Source organism: Equus asinus, chromosome 4, assembly GCF_041296235.1.
Source record: "Equus asinus isolate D_3611 breed Donkey chromosome 4, EquAss-T2T_v2, whole genome shotgun sequence".
NCBI lineage: Eukaryota > Metazoa > Chordata > Mammalia > Perissodactyla > Equidae > Equus > Equus asinus.
In genome coordinates this window covers 93,896,340-93,914,181 of record NC_091793.1, presented here as the reverse complement: position 1 = coordinate 93,914,181, position 17,842 = coordinate 93,896,340, and the positions used below count along the sequence as shown (strand labels likewise).

At 37.8% G+C, this 17,842-nt stretch overlaps 2 protein-coding genes across 9 annotated transcripts in view; both read left to right on the top strand.

The window, feature by feature from the left end:
* The window catches only part of CACNB4 (calcium voltage-gated channel auxiliary subunit beta 4), a 236,151-nt gene extending 228,357 nt beyond the window's left edge, over positions 1-7,794 (top strand). For 4 of the 8 annotated variants that reach the window (XM_044768906.2, XM_044768907.2, XM_070507759.1 and 1 more), the window contains 2 exons: positions 778-963; positions 3,208-4,084. In XM_044768906.2, coding sequence (XP_044624841.1) covers positions 778-963; positions 3,208-3,468 — 447 coding nt within the window. In that variant the 3' untranslated portion in view covers positions 3,469-4,084. Of the gene's footprint in view, positions 1-777; positions 964-3,207 lie in introns of all 8 variants that reach the window. The other 4 variants (XM_070507762.1, XM_070507763.1, XM_070507761.1 and 1 more) reach the window with 3 other exon arrangements.
* A 5,848-nt stretch (positions 7,795-13,642) lies between these two features.
* Positions 13,643-17,842, top strand: part of ARL5A (ARF like GTPase 5A) — a 32,194-nt gene continuing 27,994 nt past the window's right edge. Inside the window, exon 1 of the mRNA XM_070507758.1 lies at positions 13,643-14,043. Within this exon, the coding sequence (XP_070363859.1) occupies positions 13,998-14,043 (46 nt within the window). The 5' untranslated portion in view covers positions 13,643-13,997. The remainder of the gene's footprint in view (positions 14,044-17,842) is intronic.

The window sequence follows — 17,842 nt, the reverse complement described above, 5'->3', positions numbered from 1 at the left end:
GAAAACTATCTTAGTAAATGTTGTTTCCATCAACATACTTACTTTGGGAAATGAAATATTTATTCCAATGATATAGTCATTGCCTAAAACGTTTTTAGGACTCCTCTTTCAATGCTATTAACTTGCTTCTCTAATATTCTAAAGTAAGAATAGGGGGCCGGCCCCGTGGCCAAGTGGTTAAGTTCTTGCGCTTCGCTTCGGCGCTCCAGGGTTTGGATCCTGGGCATAGACATGGCACCACTCATCAGGCCATGCTGAGGTGGCATCCTACATGCCACAACTAGAAGGACCCCCAACTAAAATATACAACTATGTACTGGGGGATTTTGGGGAGAAAAAAGCAGGAAAAAAAAAAAGATAGGCAACAGTTGTTAGCTCAGGTGCCAATCTTTAAAAAATAAATAAATAAATAAATGAAATAAAGTAAGGATAATTTAGCTATACAGGACTATATGGATAAAGATGTGAATACGTGTATCTTTTCACTATATTCTACTTATAATACTTTTACACTTACTTCATCTTTTTCTTCTAAATAATGAAAGATCTAAATATTTAATGAGCACTCCCATGTTTATGTCAATGTCCGAACTGGCACATGGTTAACTGTGCAGCTCTTCACTTGAGTTTAACTTTAGAAACTGCCAGGACAGCCCTTCAAATCTGATATTTGCTATTAGACATTAGAAACACTATTATCTGCATTAAGTGGAATTTTAGGTTTTATTGTCTAAGACCTAAAGTGTAAGTAAAATGAATTTTTCTTGTCACCTGCAGGAAATGTTTGATGTTATATTGGATGAAAATCAGCTGGAGGATGCATGTGAACATCTGGGAGAGTATCTGGAGGCATACTGGCGTGCTACCCACACAACCAGCAGCACCCCCATGACCCCGCTGCTGGGAAGGAATTTGGGGTCGACAGCACTCTCACCATACCCCACGGCAATTTCTGGGTTACAGGTATTGTCACTTTTCACTTGTGCTTTTACAACTTTACATTTAGGATTCCACAGGGAACTTGATTGGGATGGAGACTGAGATTGTCCTTAATCTGAAGAGGGAACCATGTGTGGACATGAAAAAAAAAAATCTAAAATGTTACCTAATTATGATCTACCCTAGACAGAGTTACCCAAAAAGTTGCCCTTTCTTTGGAACTTTGCTCTCTGTTAATTTATACTGGCTTTTACTGAGATACATTAATCCCGCCTATGTCTAAACCCTGCCAGGAAACTTACTACCTACTCAGTGCAACTGTCTATTACTTGTCATGTCACTTCTTAAGGATTATGCAGTTGTGGCGATGTCAGGCACCAGGGCAAGCTAAGTAAGATATGTTGGGACAGAAGGACCTTTTGTCTGCCCTTAAGTAATCCTGCCCCATAGGCTGCTGGGCCTGTCCCCTAGCTTGCCAAATACAGAATGTACACATGAATAGAGTGGCTTTGTTCAGAAACAGTGACAGATCTGAGTTTTCTTGGGCATGTGCGGGGGACCACTTTGGTCAATGGCTGTGGCAGATGTCCTTTAAGGAAGCTGGGGATGAGGCAGGAACAGGAGGTTCTCTCTTCTGCTGTTCTGATGCCATGCTCAGGGCTAGCTGTGGGGCGCCAGAGGCTTTAGGATACAAAGCGAATCTTGCCTTTTTATGCCAATTATTATTTACCATTTTCCAAGCAGCTGCTGGAATGTGGCCAAACCTCCAACTGGCAGAGGAACATGTAGTCAATTGAGCCCTCATGACTAGTTTTGTATTAATGGGTTATAATGATAGTCATAATTGTAGATCATGTAGAGTTAACTCTGAGATGAATGGCATTCTCTGAGATGCTATTATAACTGTATTACTCTGCTACAAAATTGCAATTTAGTAAGCAAAAAACTGCCATATACATGAATAGCTTTTGAGGCTGGAAATGAACATGGGAAATGTGCTGTTGTAGTATCCAATATATATGTAGGCACCAGGATTATTTCTTGCCTTTTTTCCCTGCCTGTGTGCTGATCCTGAGTGTGGCATTTCCACTGACTAGTTTGGCTTGGCTCCAAATTAAACATTGTAGGATGAGGAATGGATGCATGAAGCAATATGCTTCTGTAATGTCGGTGGAAATGAGATTTTGTTCTTTGTTTATGAATATAACCCTCTTGACTCATCACTTCTAGGACATCCCCCTAGGGTGGTTCTCCCAGTATCACTTGAGTTAACGTGGCGCCCTTTGTTCTATGGCCTTTTCCCCCTAGTAAGCAGGGGCACATAATTGTTAGACCCCTGGCAGGGGTTACAGGCACAGGCTGTGACTGTTAAATGAGTTTCCTGCTGTGTGAAGGTGAGTGTCCTTTAGAGGAAACATATCTGGGTTCTTGGTTTCATCAGGATCCTGTTTCTTAACTGAGGTGACCTACTAAGCAGGTAGACACAGCTGTGATATGTGTGTTCCCTTGATTTGAAGAAAAATGTTGAATAACTTTTTCTGGGCCATAAAATAGGTGTCTGAAGATATTAATTGCAATTAATGGTATTAGAGGAATTTAGTTTATATGTGAAGATTATTTTTGCAGGACATAGTTGAGGAAGCAAGAATTGTAAATATATCAATTAGGTGCCTCTGTAAGTGTATACTCCTTTGGAAAGAATATTACTGAGAGTCTTACCTTTATGTAGGATGCAGAAACAAACACATTATTTGATGAGCAGTGCAAATCATAATTTTACTAAAATGTTTTTAAAAGGTATGAGGAAGATTCATCTAGGTAAATGTGAAGTGTGTGACTTTAGGAGGAGAAGGATTTTATCAGTTCAAGAGAAGAGTACAATAATAGATGCTATTCTGAACTTTAACTAATTTCCCAACAGTAAAATAATCCTCATTTTTGCCATAGAAGTGGAATTATTGGACCATCCTAAATATATTAATTTCTATTCAGCAATTAACTTTCAATTCTATATTTTTAACAGGAAGTATAATCATGCAGGATTATGTAATTAAGTTGATAAACTATCAGCATTTTGGCATCTTTGCATGTTGTGTCCCAAATAAATAAGACCAGATATTTTGAGCAGACCATTCGTGCATCAAAATGCTTTACGAAGTCAGATATTTAGTATCTTATTGTCCTGATCCTCCTGTTGTACATACGTTTATATGTTCTAGATGGATGAAGCTGACATGATTTAATCAGTGAACTATCTGATATTTTTAGAGTCAACGTATGAGGCACAGCAACCATTCTACAGAGAACTCTCCAATTGAAAGACGGAGTCTAATGACCTCTGATGAAAATTATCACAACGAAAGGGCTCGGAAGAGTAGGAACCGCTTGTCTTCCAGTTCCCAGCATAGCCGAGATCATTACCCTCTTGTGGAAGAAGATTACCCTGACTCATACCAGGACACTTACAAACCCCATAGGAACCGAGGATCGCCTGGGGGATACAGCCATGACTCCCGACATCGGCTCTGAGTCTGCAGAAACAAACGAAAATTCATCTGTTGACAATTTGCCATAGCCTTGCTAGGATAAACCCATCATCTTAAGTTGGCAAGTACAGCACAGTATTTACTGTGCTGATGGGCTGCTGTCATTTGATGCTAAGTAAGGGGCAAAAAAATGTACATTATGCCCTTAAGTGTAGATGGATATTAGATGCCCAATCATATAGATATTTTTAAGTGCAGCATTTACATAACAGTACCTTTTGTTTTCTTCATTAGATTTAGACACATCAATTTGTAATTTAGGGTACTTATCAAGGCACATATAAAATAATTTCCCACGCTGGAAATTCCAAATGACCAGTTCCAGTTGGAACCAATTTATAAACCAATTCCTGTTGGAATTTGGGTGAATCGACTGGAAAGTCTACTTGAGCATGTTGCAATCAATTAAAAAATCTGGGAAAAAAAACCCACAACGAATTAGTAAGAAAATCAAAAGACCAGTAGAAGTCAAAACCAGCTATGGTATTTATTTGCTGGATGCTAAATTTACACTTAAAGTTAGAATGTATAAACATTTTAATATATGTTAAATGTTGCCAGAATGGCTTTTCAAACTTGCCAGATGTATTGATATTGCCAAAAAAATCTCAAATTAATGCAGAAATTTTACAGTCTCCTCAGATTTTAATATTTTTATTTCTTTTCTGGCACAGCTGTTGTATTCAAAGTGTTTTTCTTTTTGTTTAGTCACTAGTGTTAGCTCGTTTGAAGTTGGCAAAAAAACTCAAAGTTTCTGTAGCAGTGAGAGCAAATAGTAAAGAGAACTCCCAGTCATAGCTGGTTATGTGACATGGAAAATGGGGTGTTGTTTCCCCTTTAATCAATCTGAGCACAACTACATATATCCAAGAATCTGGAGTCAGACAGTAAGGATGGGTAGAGATCCTCCTGAACGTAGAGCTAAACATCTCCCGATGGAAATTCATCTATCCCACTTACCACAAACACGGGTTCGGTATTTCCTGCCAGTGCAGTTGAATATCTTTCCACTGCTTCATTCAGTCTCTGTCTTTGAGTATCTGAATGTTCTAGCCCTTCACCAGATTCTTTGTAATCACGCCGAGGATTTTTGTTTTATGTGGACACATTCAATTTTGATATTGATAGCTGTGTTTATACCAAACAATTAATTGAAAAGCGTGAAAGCAAATAATGAATTTAAAAACTTGCAATAAAAAATAAGCTCAGATTCAGAATATATTTGTTCACTAAAATTATAGCATTTTTATGGCAGAGAATTACAAAGAATTTGGAGTTGAGTTGCCTTATTTCTAATGAACACTCCTCTTCACCTATTACGTCTTCAGAGTTTTTCCAGTGGCTATAATTATGGAATTGGTGATCTTATGTCTTATATTATCAAGGAAGCCTTAGATTCACTATGGTCCAAGAAATTATTGAAATTGACCCTTTTGTACAATACACAAATGTCTTCAGGAAAAGACTTTTGTTTCTAAAAGTCCATAATGCATGCAATTTTCTAAAGCTCCAGTAGGACCAGGCATAAGAATCTTTTTCTACTGGTGCATGTCATGAAGCCTATTTTTTGAAAACAATAGTAATTCATTTTCTATTATCTTATCCCCCGCCCTCCAAGCCTTTCAATATTTAGGCTCTCAAAGCATGCACCAGTTAAATAATTTTCCTGACCATGAAAATAAGTTCCATATTCTTGATTAGTTACACATATCTTGAATCTCATTATAACCTCTCACATTGCCTCGCCCCATTCACTGTACATACCCCATTATGAATCTGTTTAGCTGATGATGAGGATGCCTATAATTATGTAAGTTATCTCAAATATTTGATACAATCAAAAAACATGGGCTCAGTAAATTCTAAAAGTTAACATGTGATACTGGTTTGTGAGGTTCTTTTATCATCTAGTGAAGCTTACAGAACTTTCAGTTAAGACATTTAAAGAGCTGTATCCATTAAGCACTTTAATAAACATATAACCTGCCATTACGGAATACTTTGTTCGAGCACAGAAGAGCATTTTCCAGCAAACAAAAATATATTTATTACATGTACAGCACATATTTGCATGAGAAAGAAAACATTAGCCAAAACATTTTTCTATATGCTTTACTGGTTTCTTGTTTGTGCGCATTAAAGTATTTAATTGCAAAGAGTGCACCAAGGTGTATAAATTTAGACTAGACAGCTGTTCAGCTTTTTCTGTAGTAGCATTAGCAATCTGGTCATTTAACTACTTTAAGATATTTACATTTTATGGCAGGTAGCTGTAACAGCACTTACATATATTTCCTAGTCAGCAAGACTACCATATTCTTTCAAGTTTTAAAAATCGTTTGTTTTTAAAGGCTTCTCAAAGCCTTCTTTCTAAGTCTTCCATGTCATGCTGATAAAGAGCAAGGTCCATTCAATATCTGTGCACAGAACCAATCTGTCATTTACTATCAAGTGTCCATACCTGTTTTGCTTTACATTCTTATTCAACAGCTAACAATCTTGGAAAGGGTATAATGTATATTTTCTTGATAGATATATTTAAATTTTTACTTTAATTTGGCATATTCTTTCCCCTTCCTTTTGTAATAAGTTTATCTTCTCCAAATGAATAAGAGATATGTATTTTCCAGTTTTTTAAGTCAGAGTTTATCGTGTAAATGATACTAAAATACAGATATATACTAAATGAAAAGTTTTATTTTTGCCAAGCATATCAAGCACCTTTGGAAAATACATCTTCCATAAGTACTTTGCTTTTAACTGATTTCATTTAAAAATAGTGAATGATAAGCAGGAGAAACAAGTCTTATAATGTTTTGAGGCTGTTTTAACTTGTAGTATCATCCACATATTCTGTAATTTCAGTATATGTAATTTCAGAATATGTAAATTACATATTTTATAATTTCAGTCAGTGAACATGTAACAGTGTAGACTCATGTGACAGTTTGGAAATGTAGTCCTGGACAAAAAGGAATGCCAATCCTGATGTTAATTCTCAAGGCTGTAATGTGACTCCAATATTATAATCAACATGTTATCTTGTTTACTCTAATATTTAAAGCAACACTTAGAAATGTTTATAAATTACGGATGATTCTCTCTTATCTTTATACAGTTCTATTGGAAAGAAAATTGAAAATAACAATTTAGATTGATAGCCTTTCCTATTAAGCAGTCTTAATTATGTGATGATATGTCATTGCACTTAGTCCTTAATGAAATGAATTTTTTAAATATAAAACAAATTCTGAGAAAATTATTTGTTCCCTTTGAATAATTTGTTAATTACTTTAATTATTGTTGTTGTTTGCTAAATGTATTTTTGGAATGTTAACCTCTTTTCATACCTGCATACTTGAACTTGTCTATTGTGTGGGGGCCTTAAAATTCATAATAGGAAGCTAGGGCAGTGAAAGGGAGGGAGAGAAGGAAATCATGCCACAAGATGGTTTGCAAATTTAAACTCTTTGAATGAACATATCATAAAATAGTGTTGAGACCCAGGATGTCAGTTAAGGATGTTTCTAAGCAACCTTAATTTGCATGCTAGTGTATTTTCACAGTTACACAGTTTTATTTTGGTATTTGCTAAAAAATAAAAACAATGTAATGCCACTATAGAAATTGCCCTATATGTTGATATTTATACTACCTCTTCTCTAGAGAAGACAATCTGTCTTTAAAGAGAAAAACACTCTTAATAAGTAGTGATCCAATTTATTACTCTTACTGCTAACCTTGCTGCAAAGCTAAATTGTTAAAATATACTTTCCCTTTAGGTTTTAAATTGTTTACATAATGCTCTTGACACCCTTTGATTCCTTCCATGTTAGCGAATTTTTCTTTGAATGGGTTCACAGCTTATTCAGGAAGCAAGGGTAATTTAATAAATCAGTCATCATAGGGAACAAAACGAACTGCAAGGGAATTGCCTTTGTGTGCAACTTGTTTTAATATCTAGCTCTAAGTCTAAAAGAGAGAGATCCAGAGACTCAATGTTTAAGTGCAGCTGGTTTGCAAATTCAAATGTTGTTGACCCTTGATTTCTCCTATGGACACTTAGCCATTTACTTGGTAAGGATATGCATTATCTTGGACTCCCATGTCATTGGAACAAACGTCATATAAATGTTTTAAATAAATGGGAATGTCCCCCTTATTTCTCTTATATTTCTGACTTTGTCTTTCATGACAATGTTGCATGTTGTTTTCTTTTTTAATAATATAAAATTCGTCTTTGAATGACTATATGAATAAAAACATTATAGGAAATTATGTAATAAAATTTGTTTCTTTGGTTCCTCATACCTTTAAATATTGTCAATACTATAACTGTTACTAAGTTATTCACTCAAGCTGTGTCTGTAGGGCAGTTAACAGCCCTCCTCTTTTAAATGATAATCATGACCAAACTAGTCAGACAGACAACAAGGATAACTCTTTTCTTGCTGACTTAAGCAGTCAAGTTGGTCAAAATAGTAAAATTGGTTTATGTGGGCAGAGAGAGCTACAGCATTTAAAAATTACTTTTAAAAAGTTTCTTCTTTTATTAAAATGAACTTTCTCAAATGAAATACATCCTCTTATAGCAGCTATCTCTGTCTACTTACGGATGATTTAATCCCAAATGCCTCATGTAATTGAGGGCCATTATGAGAGGAACAGAAGATATCTCATCAGATAATCTTGACTAAGGGCTGTAACTCCCACTTACCATGAAACAAGTATAAAAATGAATAGGAATGAGTTTGGGGGAGTCATAGTTACATATGAAACATTCCTTTGTTTCTTTTGATGTATGTAAAATGTTTGAAGAAAAATGGTAGGAAAATATTATTAATGAATTTAGAGTGGTTTGGGAGAGTACACTGATGCTTCCTCTGTGAAAATTATAAGGAGTGAAAATGAGACCTAAGAACCAAAAGTGGCTGGCCTCTAGCTTTTCAATACTTTGTAAGTGTTCTTGGTTATGTTTTGAACACTTAAATTTCTCAACAAATGGCTATGTCTATATTTATGTAGGGGCCACTGTTGTCCTACTTGCATGCCACTTTCACACACTTTTAACTGAAATCAGTGTGAATTCTGTATGCATACAGGATGTATTAAAGAGGCAGGATCATTAATGCTATATTGTTGCATACTATTTTTCATATGCCTTACAATATTTTCTGGGACATTATTAAAATGAAAGCATTTTATTGCCAAAATAAATCTATGTTGTTATTTCTAATCTGCATTAGCAGTAGAAAAATAAATAATGTAGCAAAAACATATATTGTACAGTACAAAATTATAAAAGATATATATTTTGCCAATAATATGAAAATAGATCGAGGAGAAAGAAGCACATTTGTTATAGCACAAACTTACAACAAAATCCACTGTTAAATTTAGCAGTTGTATTTTTTAAAAGTATATGGATTTAGTTTTAAGTTTTATCAGATTTATTTCATCTACCATCTGTTTAATTTGCTGCTTGATACTTTTCCAGCAATTTACTTCATAGCCTTGCAATCTGTGGATGTAATCTTTTATTTTATTCCCTTCCATAAAACTCATTAAATTTTGTTTTGTGATAAGACTCATACTATATTTATTGTTCTTATTTCTTCTCCTTCAATAACAACTACAAAAAGTAATGGCAAGTGAACTCAAAGGGCTTCTCTGAATTTTGGACATGTTTAAAATGTTTTATATTTTTCACAGCCTAAAGTCAGAATCATACATAAAGATGTCCCAACAACAACAACAAAAGTATTTAGGGATTCTTCAATTTGTTTCGTACTGAATACTATTTTGAAACATAAGTTAAACCCATTCGCTGTTTTTTTTGAAGGGGTGGCTGGAGGGAAAAAACAGATAAACTTATTAATCCTAAAAATAAATACGGAAAATTGATGTGAAAAGATTTTCCCTACTATTCTGAGGGTTGTTGATATCCCAAGCCGTTGCTATATCTCCAGCTATAAAGTGGGAAAAAAAAAATCACCTATGTCAAGTAATTTTTCCTTTCTTTAACTTTTAGTTACTTATTTTGATAATTTACCCCCTTTTATTTTTCTTATATAGGTGTATGCGTAGGATTCTACAAGGCATGCTGGGTAAAATATACTATGCAAATGTGTACAGTGCTGCATGCTTTGTTCTTCCTCTGCTTCAGTGGCTTTAAAGAAAAAAATGTGTTGTTATTTTTGTGAACCAAAACATTTAACAAAGAAAATGCAGAGTGCATGCATATAATATCCTAATTTCTATGGATTTGTTTTATGGAATTTAAATGTGTACAAACCTATTGCATTAATTTTTTTTCTTTTATATAATAAATGAAAAAAACACTGAAACCAGCGTTATACCTTTCCTTTATATTATTCTAGAGATAAACTGAAGAAATACTGGAAATCAATAGGTATATATCTGTACCTCTGATAGGAAAAACAAGTCTAAACATTTACCCTCAAAACACAGCTTCCATTAAATGCCTATTTCCTGAAACTCTGCTAGGTGCTACGAAGGATCACAAAAGAAGTACTATATTAGAAAAAAGCTTGTAAGTTAAATGCATACATACGTGAAATAGAATATAGTACAATATATGTGTGAAATGATTCAATACAATATAGAAAAATAAACTAGATAAATCTTACTGTTCACAAGAAACCTCTAAATGATTACTTTAATGTAGCAGTTATCAGAATTCCAAAGGTATCCTGTACCCAGAAGAATTCCGTGGATGGCATATGGCTTATGACTAGCCATTTCATGTGCTTGGTGTCAGCTGTACATGCTATGACTTGATCGGCATTTGACTTTTCTCTCATTGCAATGCACGAGAAATTCAGAAGAAATGTGTGCTATGTTGATTATTACCACTGCATTAGAATTATACAGTGATTTATTATAGCCAAGTTATTTCACAAGCATTATCACATTTAATCCACTTGACCACTCTGGAAAATAGGCAGGGAATAGGTTATTAGACCCAACTACAAATGAGGAAACCAAAGCTGATTGTAACTTTTCTCTCTAAAGTATTTTTATCTATTAAATGCTTTTAAGCTGGTAGTCATCTGAAACATACAAAACAATGCCTGGAATACAGTAAATGTTGACTGAAAGAATGGTACCTCAGTAATTGAAGTACTATATCAGGCTGCCCCAACGATCAAGGCATTTCAATCAACAACCTGAAATTCCAGACTGGAAGAATTGCAGCTCACTGCAATCACTCCATGGACCTGGCCATATGCCTGAAGCCACCTCTCTTGTCATAAGCACATCTCCGCTAATAAGATGGGTTGTAGAGAGAAACATTTTATTTCCTGTCATCAACATGCTGATTAGCATAGTGGTTAGACTGGGCTCTAACTCTCGCCTGGCTTCAAAGCCTAGATCCAGCAGTAGTTAGCTATAAGTTTGGGGCAATCACTGAACTACCTTGGGCCTGGATCTGTTTCTGTAGAGCTATTTTTCTTTGGTTATGGGTCATATTTTCATGTTTCTTTGTATATCTAGTAATTTTTTTATTGGTGTCAAGATATTGTAAATTTTCCATTGTGGATGACGTGACCTTGCATTCCTTTAAAGATTGTTGGACTTGTTTTGACAGGCAATGGTAGATCAGTCTGATTCTTTCAAGGGTTGTTTTTAAGCTCTTGAGGACTGGGCTAGAGTAGGACATAGTATTAGGCTAATTTAGTTCCTCTTCTAAGGTCTCTGGGGTGTCTACTGAATGTCCCATATATTCAGTGAGTTCTCGTCACTCTGGATGAAAGAGATTCAAATGATTTCTGGCTCTTTGTAAGCTCTGGGAATTACTTCTTTTATAGCTCCCTGGTACATTTTTTTGACTCTGAAATTATTATTGGCCAGCCTTGTGGGGTTTCATACTGCACACATACAGATTGATACGCAGTCAAAGACTCAATGGCTCAACCTACGTAGGTTTCTGGAACTTTTCTCTGTATAGCTCCATCTTTTCAGTCACTCTGCTTCACAAATTCTAGCTGCCTTGATCTCTTGGAACACTGATGTGTGTCTTCAACTGCCAGACTCTATTTGAGCTCCCACTCCCTCTATAGCTGTCTGGGAATTGCCTCCAAGCAGAAAATCCAGGTGATGGTAAACTCATCTCACTTGTGTCTCTTATCAGGGATCACAGTCCTGTGCTGTGTGTCGTCCGATATCTGGAAACAGTTGTTTTCTATATTTTGTCAGTTTCCCATTTATTAATGGCAGGAGGACAATTCCGGACCATCCTCTCTCTCACAGCTGGAAGCAAAAGTCTTTCCAATGACATTTTGCACATCACTATAATCATGGATAAATTAGTCTTTAAAAAGTCTCATAAGGAGTCTTTTTCACAAATAGTTTCGTATCACTCAACAAACATTCCCAATTACTTCTATCGTAGTTCCAAAGTTGTATTTCACTCGTGGATTCTGTAGTTGGACAAGATTGTAGTAGGTAAATTCTCTCTTTTTCTGTTTTTTTGAGAGACACTTAGAAAATAATCTCTTTAATGTAGATTATAAAATATGAAGTCCTACCTTCGCAAGTTGATATGGATATGACACTCATTTAATAAGTTGACAGATGTGTGTGAGGAGTTTGCAAAATGTCTTAGAGCTGCCAAAAGAATTACCTACAGTGTGCAAGAATGGAAATACTAAAGAGTTAAAGTAAACTGGTTATGCAAACAATGTTGTTGTTTTTCTGAATAGCCAAGAGAGTACTTTATTGTGTAAATATAAACATAAGAATTTGTAAATTAAAATAATAATTTTCTTTCCCTTCTTATGTCTCCTCTAAACTTTGACTTTTTAACCACAAGCCCCAAAAGAAATCAAAGAAGGACTTTTTCCTGCTCAATTGTTCAAGAACAGACACGTTTCAGTCCTCACTGCTGCTCTTTTACAGGTACAAGTCTTCCAGCTCAGACAGCTATGAAAAACCGTAGACTGTCTCCAGGTCTTACTCGTATGCTGTGTTTCTCTGTATATTGAGGTAAAATAGTGTATGGCTGGGAGAAGTGAGGTGGAAAGATGTAGTTTGTTGTTGATTTTGTTTAATTTCATTCAGTTCTCGAGGATGGGGAGCAAAGCAGTTCAAAATGCCTTTTAATAGCTCCCCTACATTTTTCTTTCTCTTCCTTTTTACCAAAGTTAAGGAGAATAGAAGGAGATGGAGCGGTCTCTGGTTTCTTTGTGGAACAGAAGTAAACCTGTTTCTTTTTTACCACCTCTTGCCTCTAACAAGAGTAGAGAGTAATTATCATAGTCATCAGATGACCTAGAATCAAAGACAGACCTCAGAGGCAAACTCTCTGCTTTTACATATGTAAAAATTGAGCCCTAGTGAGGTTAACTTGCCCAACCAAAAAAATAACACATGAAGCAAGAACGCTGATATCAAGTTACCTAATGATTCACTTATATTCTAGTTTTCAACTAAATATCGCCAGAAGGTTGATTAAACACAGTGTGACACTTGCATAGCATAGGACACAGCTATTCAAGGTGTATGGGCAAGAACACTGGAAGAGCAGAGAGCATTTCATCAGCTGTTTAACCAGCTTGGCATAATGAGAGTTACAGCTGGAAAGGACAGCTGGGGTCATGTTATGGAGTACAATGAATATCTAAGGCATTGGGACTCTCCTGCTCAATGAGCTTTAGGGGCCACTAAAGAATTTTCAACTTGGGGGGGGTGCCTTGATCAAAATCGTTGCTTCCGGCAAAAATTGACCTGAAAGCGGAGGGACATTGGAGAAGGCAGAGCCTAGGTAAGGCCACTCTGCTGGGCGCCTGGGGCAAGAGGTTTGAGAGGGAAAGGTGTTAAGCTCCGCTCAAAGACACTGCTGAGGGCCAGGACGTGGGACTTCCTGGTGTAATGTGTGTGAAGGGTTGGAGATGAGCACTGGGCACTCAATAACATGTTTACATTATGGCTCTGTGGGAGAAATGCAGGGAAAAACAAAACTCGGCGGGGACTCTACAGCAAGCAGTTGATAACCCTCTGCCCCAACCCGCAGCCGCACGGCTTCCATCCTCGGGCTCAGGTCCCCAGCGTAAAAGTCGCTCCTCCTTACGTAAATACGCCAGGGCCAGGCGAGCGCTCTTTCCCAGGTCCCGCCCCTCCGGGCGCGCGCGTGCGCCCTCCCGTCCCGCACGCCCCGCCCCTCGCCTCCCCCGCCCGCGTGGTCGCCGCCGCCGCAGCCGCCCTAGAGGAGCTGGGGGAGGACGGTGGCCCGCGAGGCTCGTCGCGGACAACGCGGCGGCGATGTCCGCGAGCCAGGCGAGAGCCGCGGCGGCAGCGGCGGGACCTCGCGCGCGGCAGGGCGGCCTGGGCTTCGGCCTCCCTCCGGTTCCTAGGAAGCCGGCCGGTGGCCAGCGCGGGAGCAGCAGCAGCAGAGGCGGAGGCTCCTGCGCGTCTCTCTCCTCCCCTTCAGCCTGAGCCGGGGGAGGCCAGGCGGCCCCGGGGGGCTGGAGGGGGGTCCGCTGCCCGAGAATGGGAATTCTCTTCACCAGGATTTGGAGACTGTTCAATCACCAGGGTGAGGGCCTAGGGCCGCGGGCGTACGGGTGGGAGAGAGGGTCAGCCCGGGCCGGGCGGGTGGGGGGCTCCGAATACTTCCGGAGTGTGGGCGGCACGGTCTCCGCGCTGGGTGCGGGCTGTGCGGATGCGGGCCTGGGGCTGTGCAGTCCGGCTCCCCGCTCGGGGCTGGTTCCTGACTCGCAGCCCTTTGTCTTTCGGGACCTTCCTAAGAAATCCATATCGCAAATACACCCATTGCTCCGATTTCGACTGGGAGTGGGAAAGGTTTCTTGCCCCACGTTCGACGTCGCCGAGTGTTACAGTCTGGCCTATCTTTCAGCCCTTTTTCTGCCAGCAGTTGGGTTTGCACACCACGGAGAAGTGCTGGGGTTCTCTAGGGTGAAGGTTATAGGTTATGGCCCCAGCCGCACCACTGAGCGACCGAGGGTTGCAGAATGCGGAAAACGTGAGGAAACGCTCTTGACTTGTCCCGTACACCTCAGGTTTATGAGCCTTTCCTGCACCTCCACCCGCCTTTGGGGAGACCCGTCTGCATCCTGAGTAGTGATGGACTTCTCTCCGTTTGCCATATTTATATCTGTGTCTGAGGTTAAACTTAAGGTCATTTTCCTACTTGTGTTGCTTATTTAAGTAGAATTCGACTGAGTTAAAAATGTGTTTCACTGAAAGCATTTAAAAGCCATACCATATGAAACATTTGTTAATGGTAGGTAACTAGCAAGTTACCAAGTATAGGGTGTATTGTCATATAGGGATGCTTAAGTTCATCTAAACTCAGACATTGCTTTGAAATGCATATCAGGTTTATTAAAATCTGTTACGAAATGAGTGTGTAAAACTGGGGAGAGAGGATACAGTTTTAACAGAAAGACTTCATAGGCATTAAGATACAATATAGTTAGTGGTGTACTTTTGTTTCTTTTTAAGTCAAGTTGGGTGATTCATCATTCCAGCTGTAAATAGCTTAGTTTGTGTTTTTCTCTTTCATAAGCTGGTGGTAGTTTCCCCAAAAGTTTTCCCATAGAGACTTAAATGATTGGTAGCATCTGTTGTGTGCAACCACTGCCCCCACTTCCTCCTTCATGATCCAGATGCTCCTATAAGAAGGTGATGGGAAGGGAGCAGAACTGGAACTTGTGATCTCTAGTGTATCTTTAAAAAAAAAAATAAAGGTGATAATATAGATCACATGGTACTAAATGGAAGAGCAGTATTTCAAATGATTTTCTGATATAGGGATTTTTCATAAAGTGGGGAAAACCAGTTCTTCTGCACTGTCTCTGGGTAGCAGTTTCCATTGGGAGAGGGGGTGTGGGAACCAGTCACTTAACCTCTCCGGTCTGGGTGTTCTAACCTAGAACATCGGGGATCTTGACTATGACTGGAGCTTTCAAATCTTGAAAACCTAATCTCTAGGTCTGAAGAATGGAGACTTAGAATTCTGTAAAACTGGTGGTGCTTATAGTAGATAAGATCTAGTCTAGTTTTGACATCCATAATTTTGTATTATTTTCAGTGAAGCTAGTATTTCAACTCTGCTATGAAATTTAGAAAGCCTTTGCTTGTTAATTGATCTCTAGTACTGCAAGAAAAATGAGATATTTCCAGTTTCTATTTTGAGTCAATGAGAAAATTATTTGTGTCTGTAACTTAAGAATGAATCAGAGCTTTGCCAACAGCTACTTTGCCAGTAGTAAATAATAAAATTGTGTGCCTTGTTACCACTAAAAGTCGCTAATAGTAGTGTTCTTAGTACCTTTATTTTTTGGTAATTTTTGACTGGATGTTTATTTCAGTGTTGGGAAATTAATAGTAAGAGGAATTAATGAAGTTAAGTTCAAGAAATTTAGATGTCAATATGTTGAAAATGTGAATAAGCTATTTCTCTTCTGCTAAGTGATGTGTTTATCTTATCAGTAGGATCACTTTTCAAAATATTCACCATTAAATCTAATGCCAGATGCTTGTTGGTCTTTTCAGTTTTGTTTTCACTTGGATATATATGAGTTAGATATACCTTGGATGCTTTATTTTACCTTCAGAACATAGAGATCACAATCCTGTATTCTTTTTCACATAAACTCTTAGAAGAAATGTTTTGGGGGATACAGAATTTGCCATGCTGATGAAACTTAAATTGTGCCATATCTCTTTTCTGAAACCCCTTTAGAACAACTTTTCCAGTTTAAGCTTAGATAGGTTGAGTGCACAGTGAAAGCTAGTTGCATACTGCTCAAACTTGAAAACCGGAGGTTGCCTTTAGGTGATATTTAAATTCTGTAGAGTACAAGCTTTGTCCTAGATGATGTTCTATACATCATTAGAGGAAAAAAAGTTTCAACAGTCCTTTGAAGTAGAGGAAACTGGGGTTCCAGAGGAGTGATTTTTTCCTAGACCATACAACTGGTAAAGCCAGAGCTAGGTGAGTTAAAACACTGAAGAAATATGTTGCTGATACGGATCTTCTTAAAGAAGAGATGGGCATTGTTTTTTCCTATGATTTTTTTCCTCTTGTTAACTTTCTCAGTTACTAATCTGTAAGTCTTTACTACTTTAGGTCTTTGAAGAGTTGCCGTTAGTATCTTTTAGTATAGAAGGGCTTGTGCTCAGTGGTTTGTTTGTTTATTAAACAAATATTTTTGAGGACCTGTTTTGTGCCAGGAACTGTTTGAGTTCATGGGGATAAGGCAGGGAACAAAACAGACAAATCCCCCTGCCTTTATGGTGTAGTCATTCTAGTGTGGAGAGACAGAAAATGAACTAACTCCATCTCTGTAGATAGAATAATAGCAGTTAACATTTCCTGACTTTTCTTACTAACGTTTACTGTAAGGTTAGGTTCTAAGTGTTTTATATAAATTAGTTCATTTAGTCTTCACTTAATCGATTTACTCTCCACAGCCACCTCTGAGGTGGATACTCCCATTTTACAGGGGCAGAGAATCCCTAGGTAACTTGCTTAAAGCACTACAATGAAAAGTGATAGACCTAGGATTTTAACCAAGGTATAACCAGGGTTAGTGGTCTTTAAAAAAAACACACAAAAAGCCTTTCTTTGTATAAGATGGGTTCATGTTAGATAAAAGGAAGAACTTTCTGATGCTAATGTGAAATATGAAAGAAGTTATGAAATTTCCCCATTTTTAGCTTTGTATTGTTCTTTTGATTGGTCCTTAGAAAAGTAATGATAAGTTATGAGGAGCGAGTGCTGGAGAAGCTGCAGGAGCAAAGGGTTTTTCAGCTGCCAGAGCCTGGTCCTGGCAAGGCCACCTCTGCTGCTGTTGGTTTTTGGTTTTTGGGTTTTTTTTATTGAGTTCATAATAGTTTACATCAGTGTGAGATTTTACTTGTACATTATTTCTTGACTGTCACCACATAAGTGCTCCCCTTCATCCCACATCCCCTGGTAACCACTGAACTGTTTTCTTTGTGCCAGTACTTGTTTATGTTCCACGTATGAGTGAAATCATCTGGTGTTTGTCTTTCTCAGACTGGCTTATTTCACTTAGCGTAATTCCCTCTAGGTCGTGCCCTGTCATTGCAAATGGGATGAATTTGTCTTTTTTTCATGGCTGAGTAGTATTCCATTGTATATGTATTTATATATAACACATCTTTATCCAATCATTGGTCGATGGGCACTTGGATGGCTTCCATGTCTTGGCTATTGTGAATAATGCTGCAATGAACATAGGGGTGCATATGTTACTTTGGATTGTTGATTTCAAATTGTTTGGGTAGATACCCAGTAGTGGGATAGCTGGGTCATATGGTAGTTCTATTTTTAGTTTTTTGAG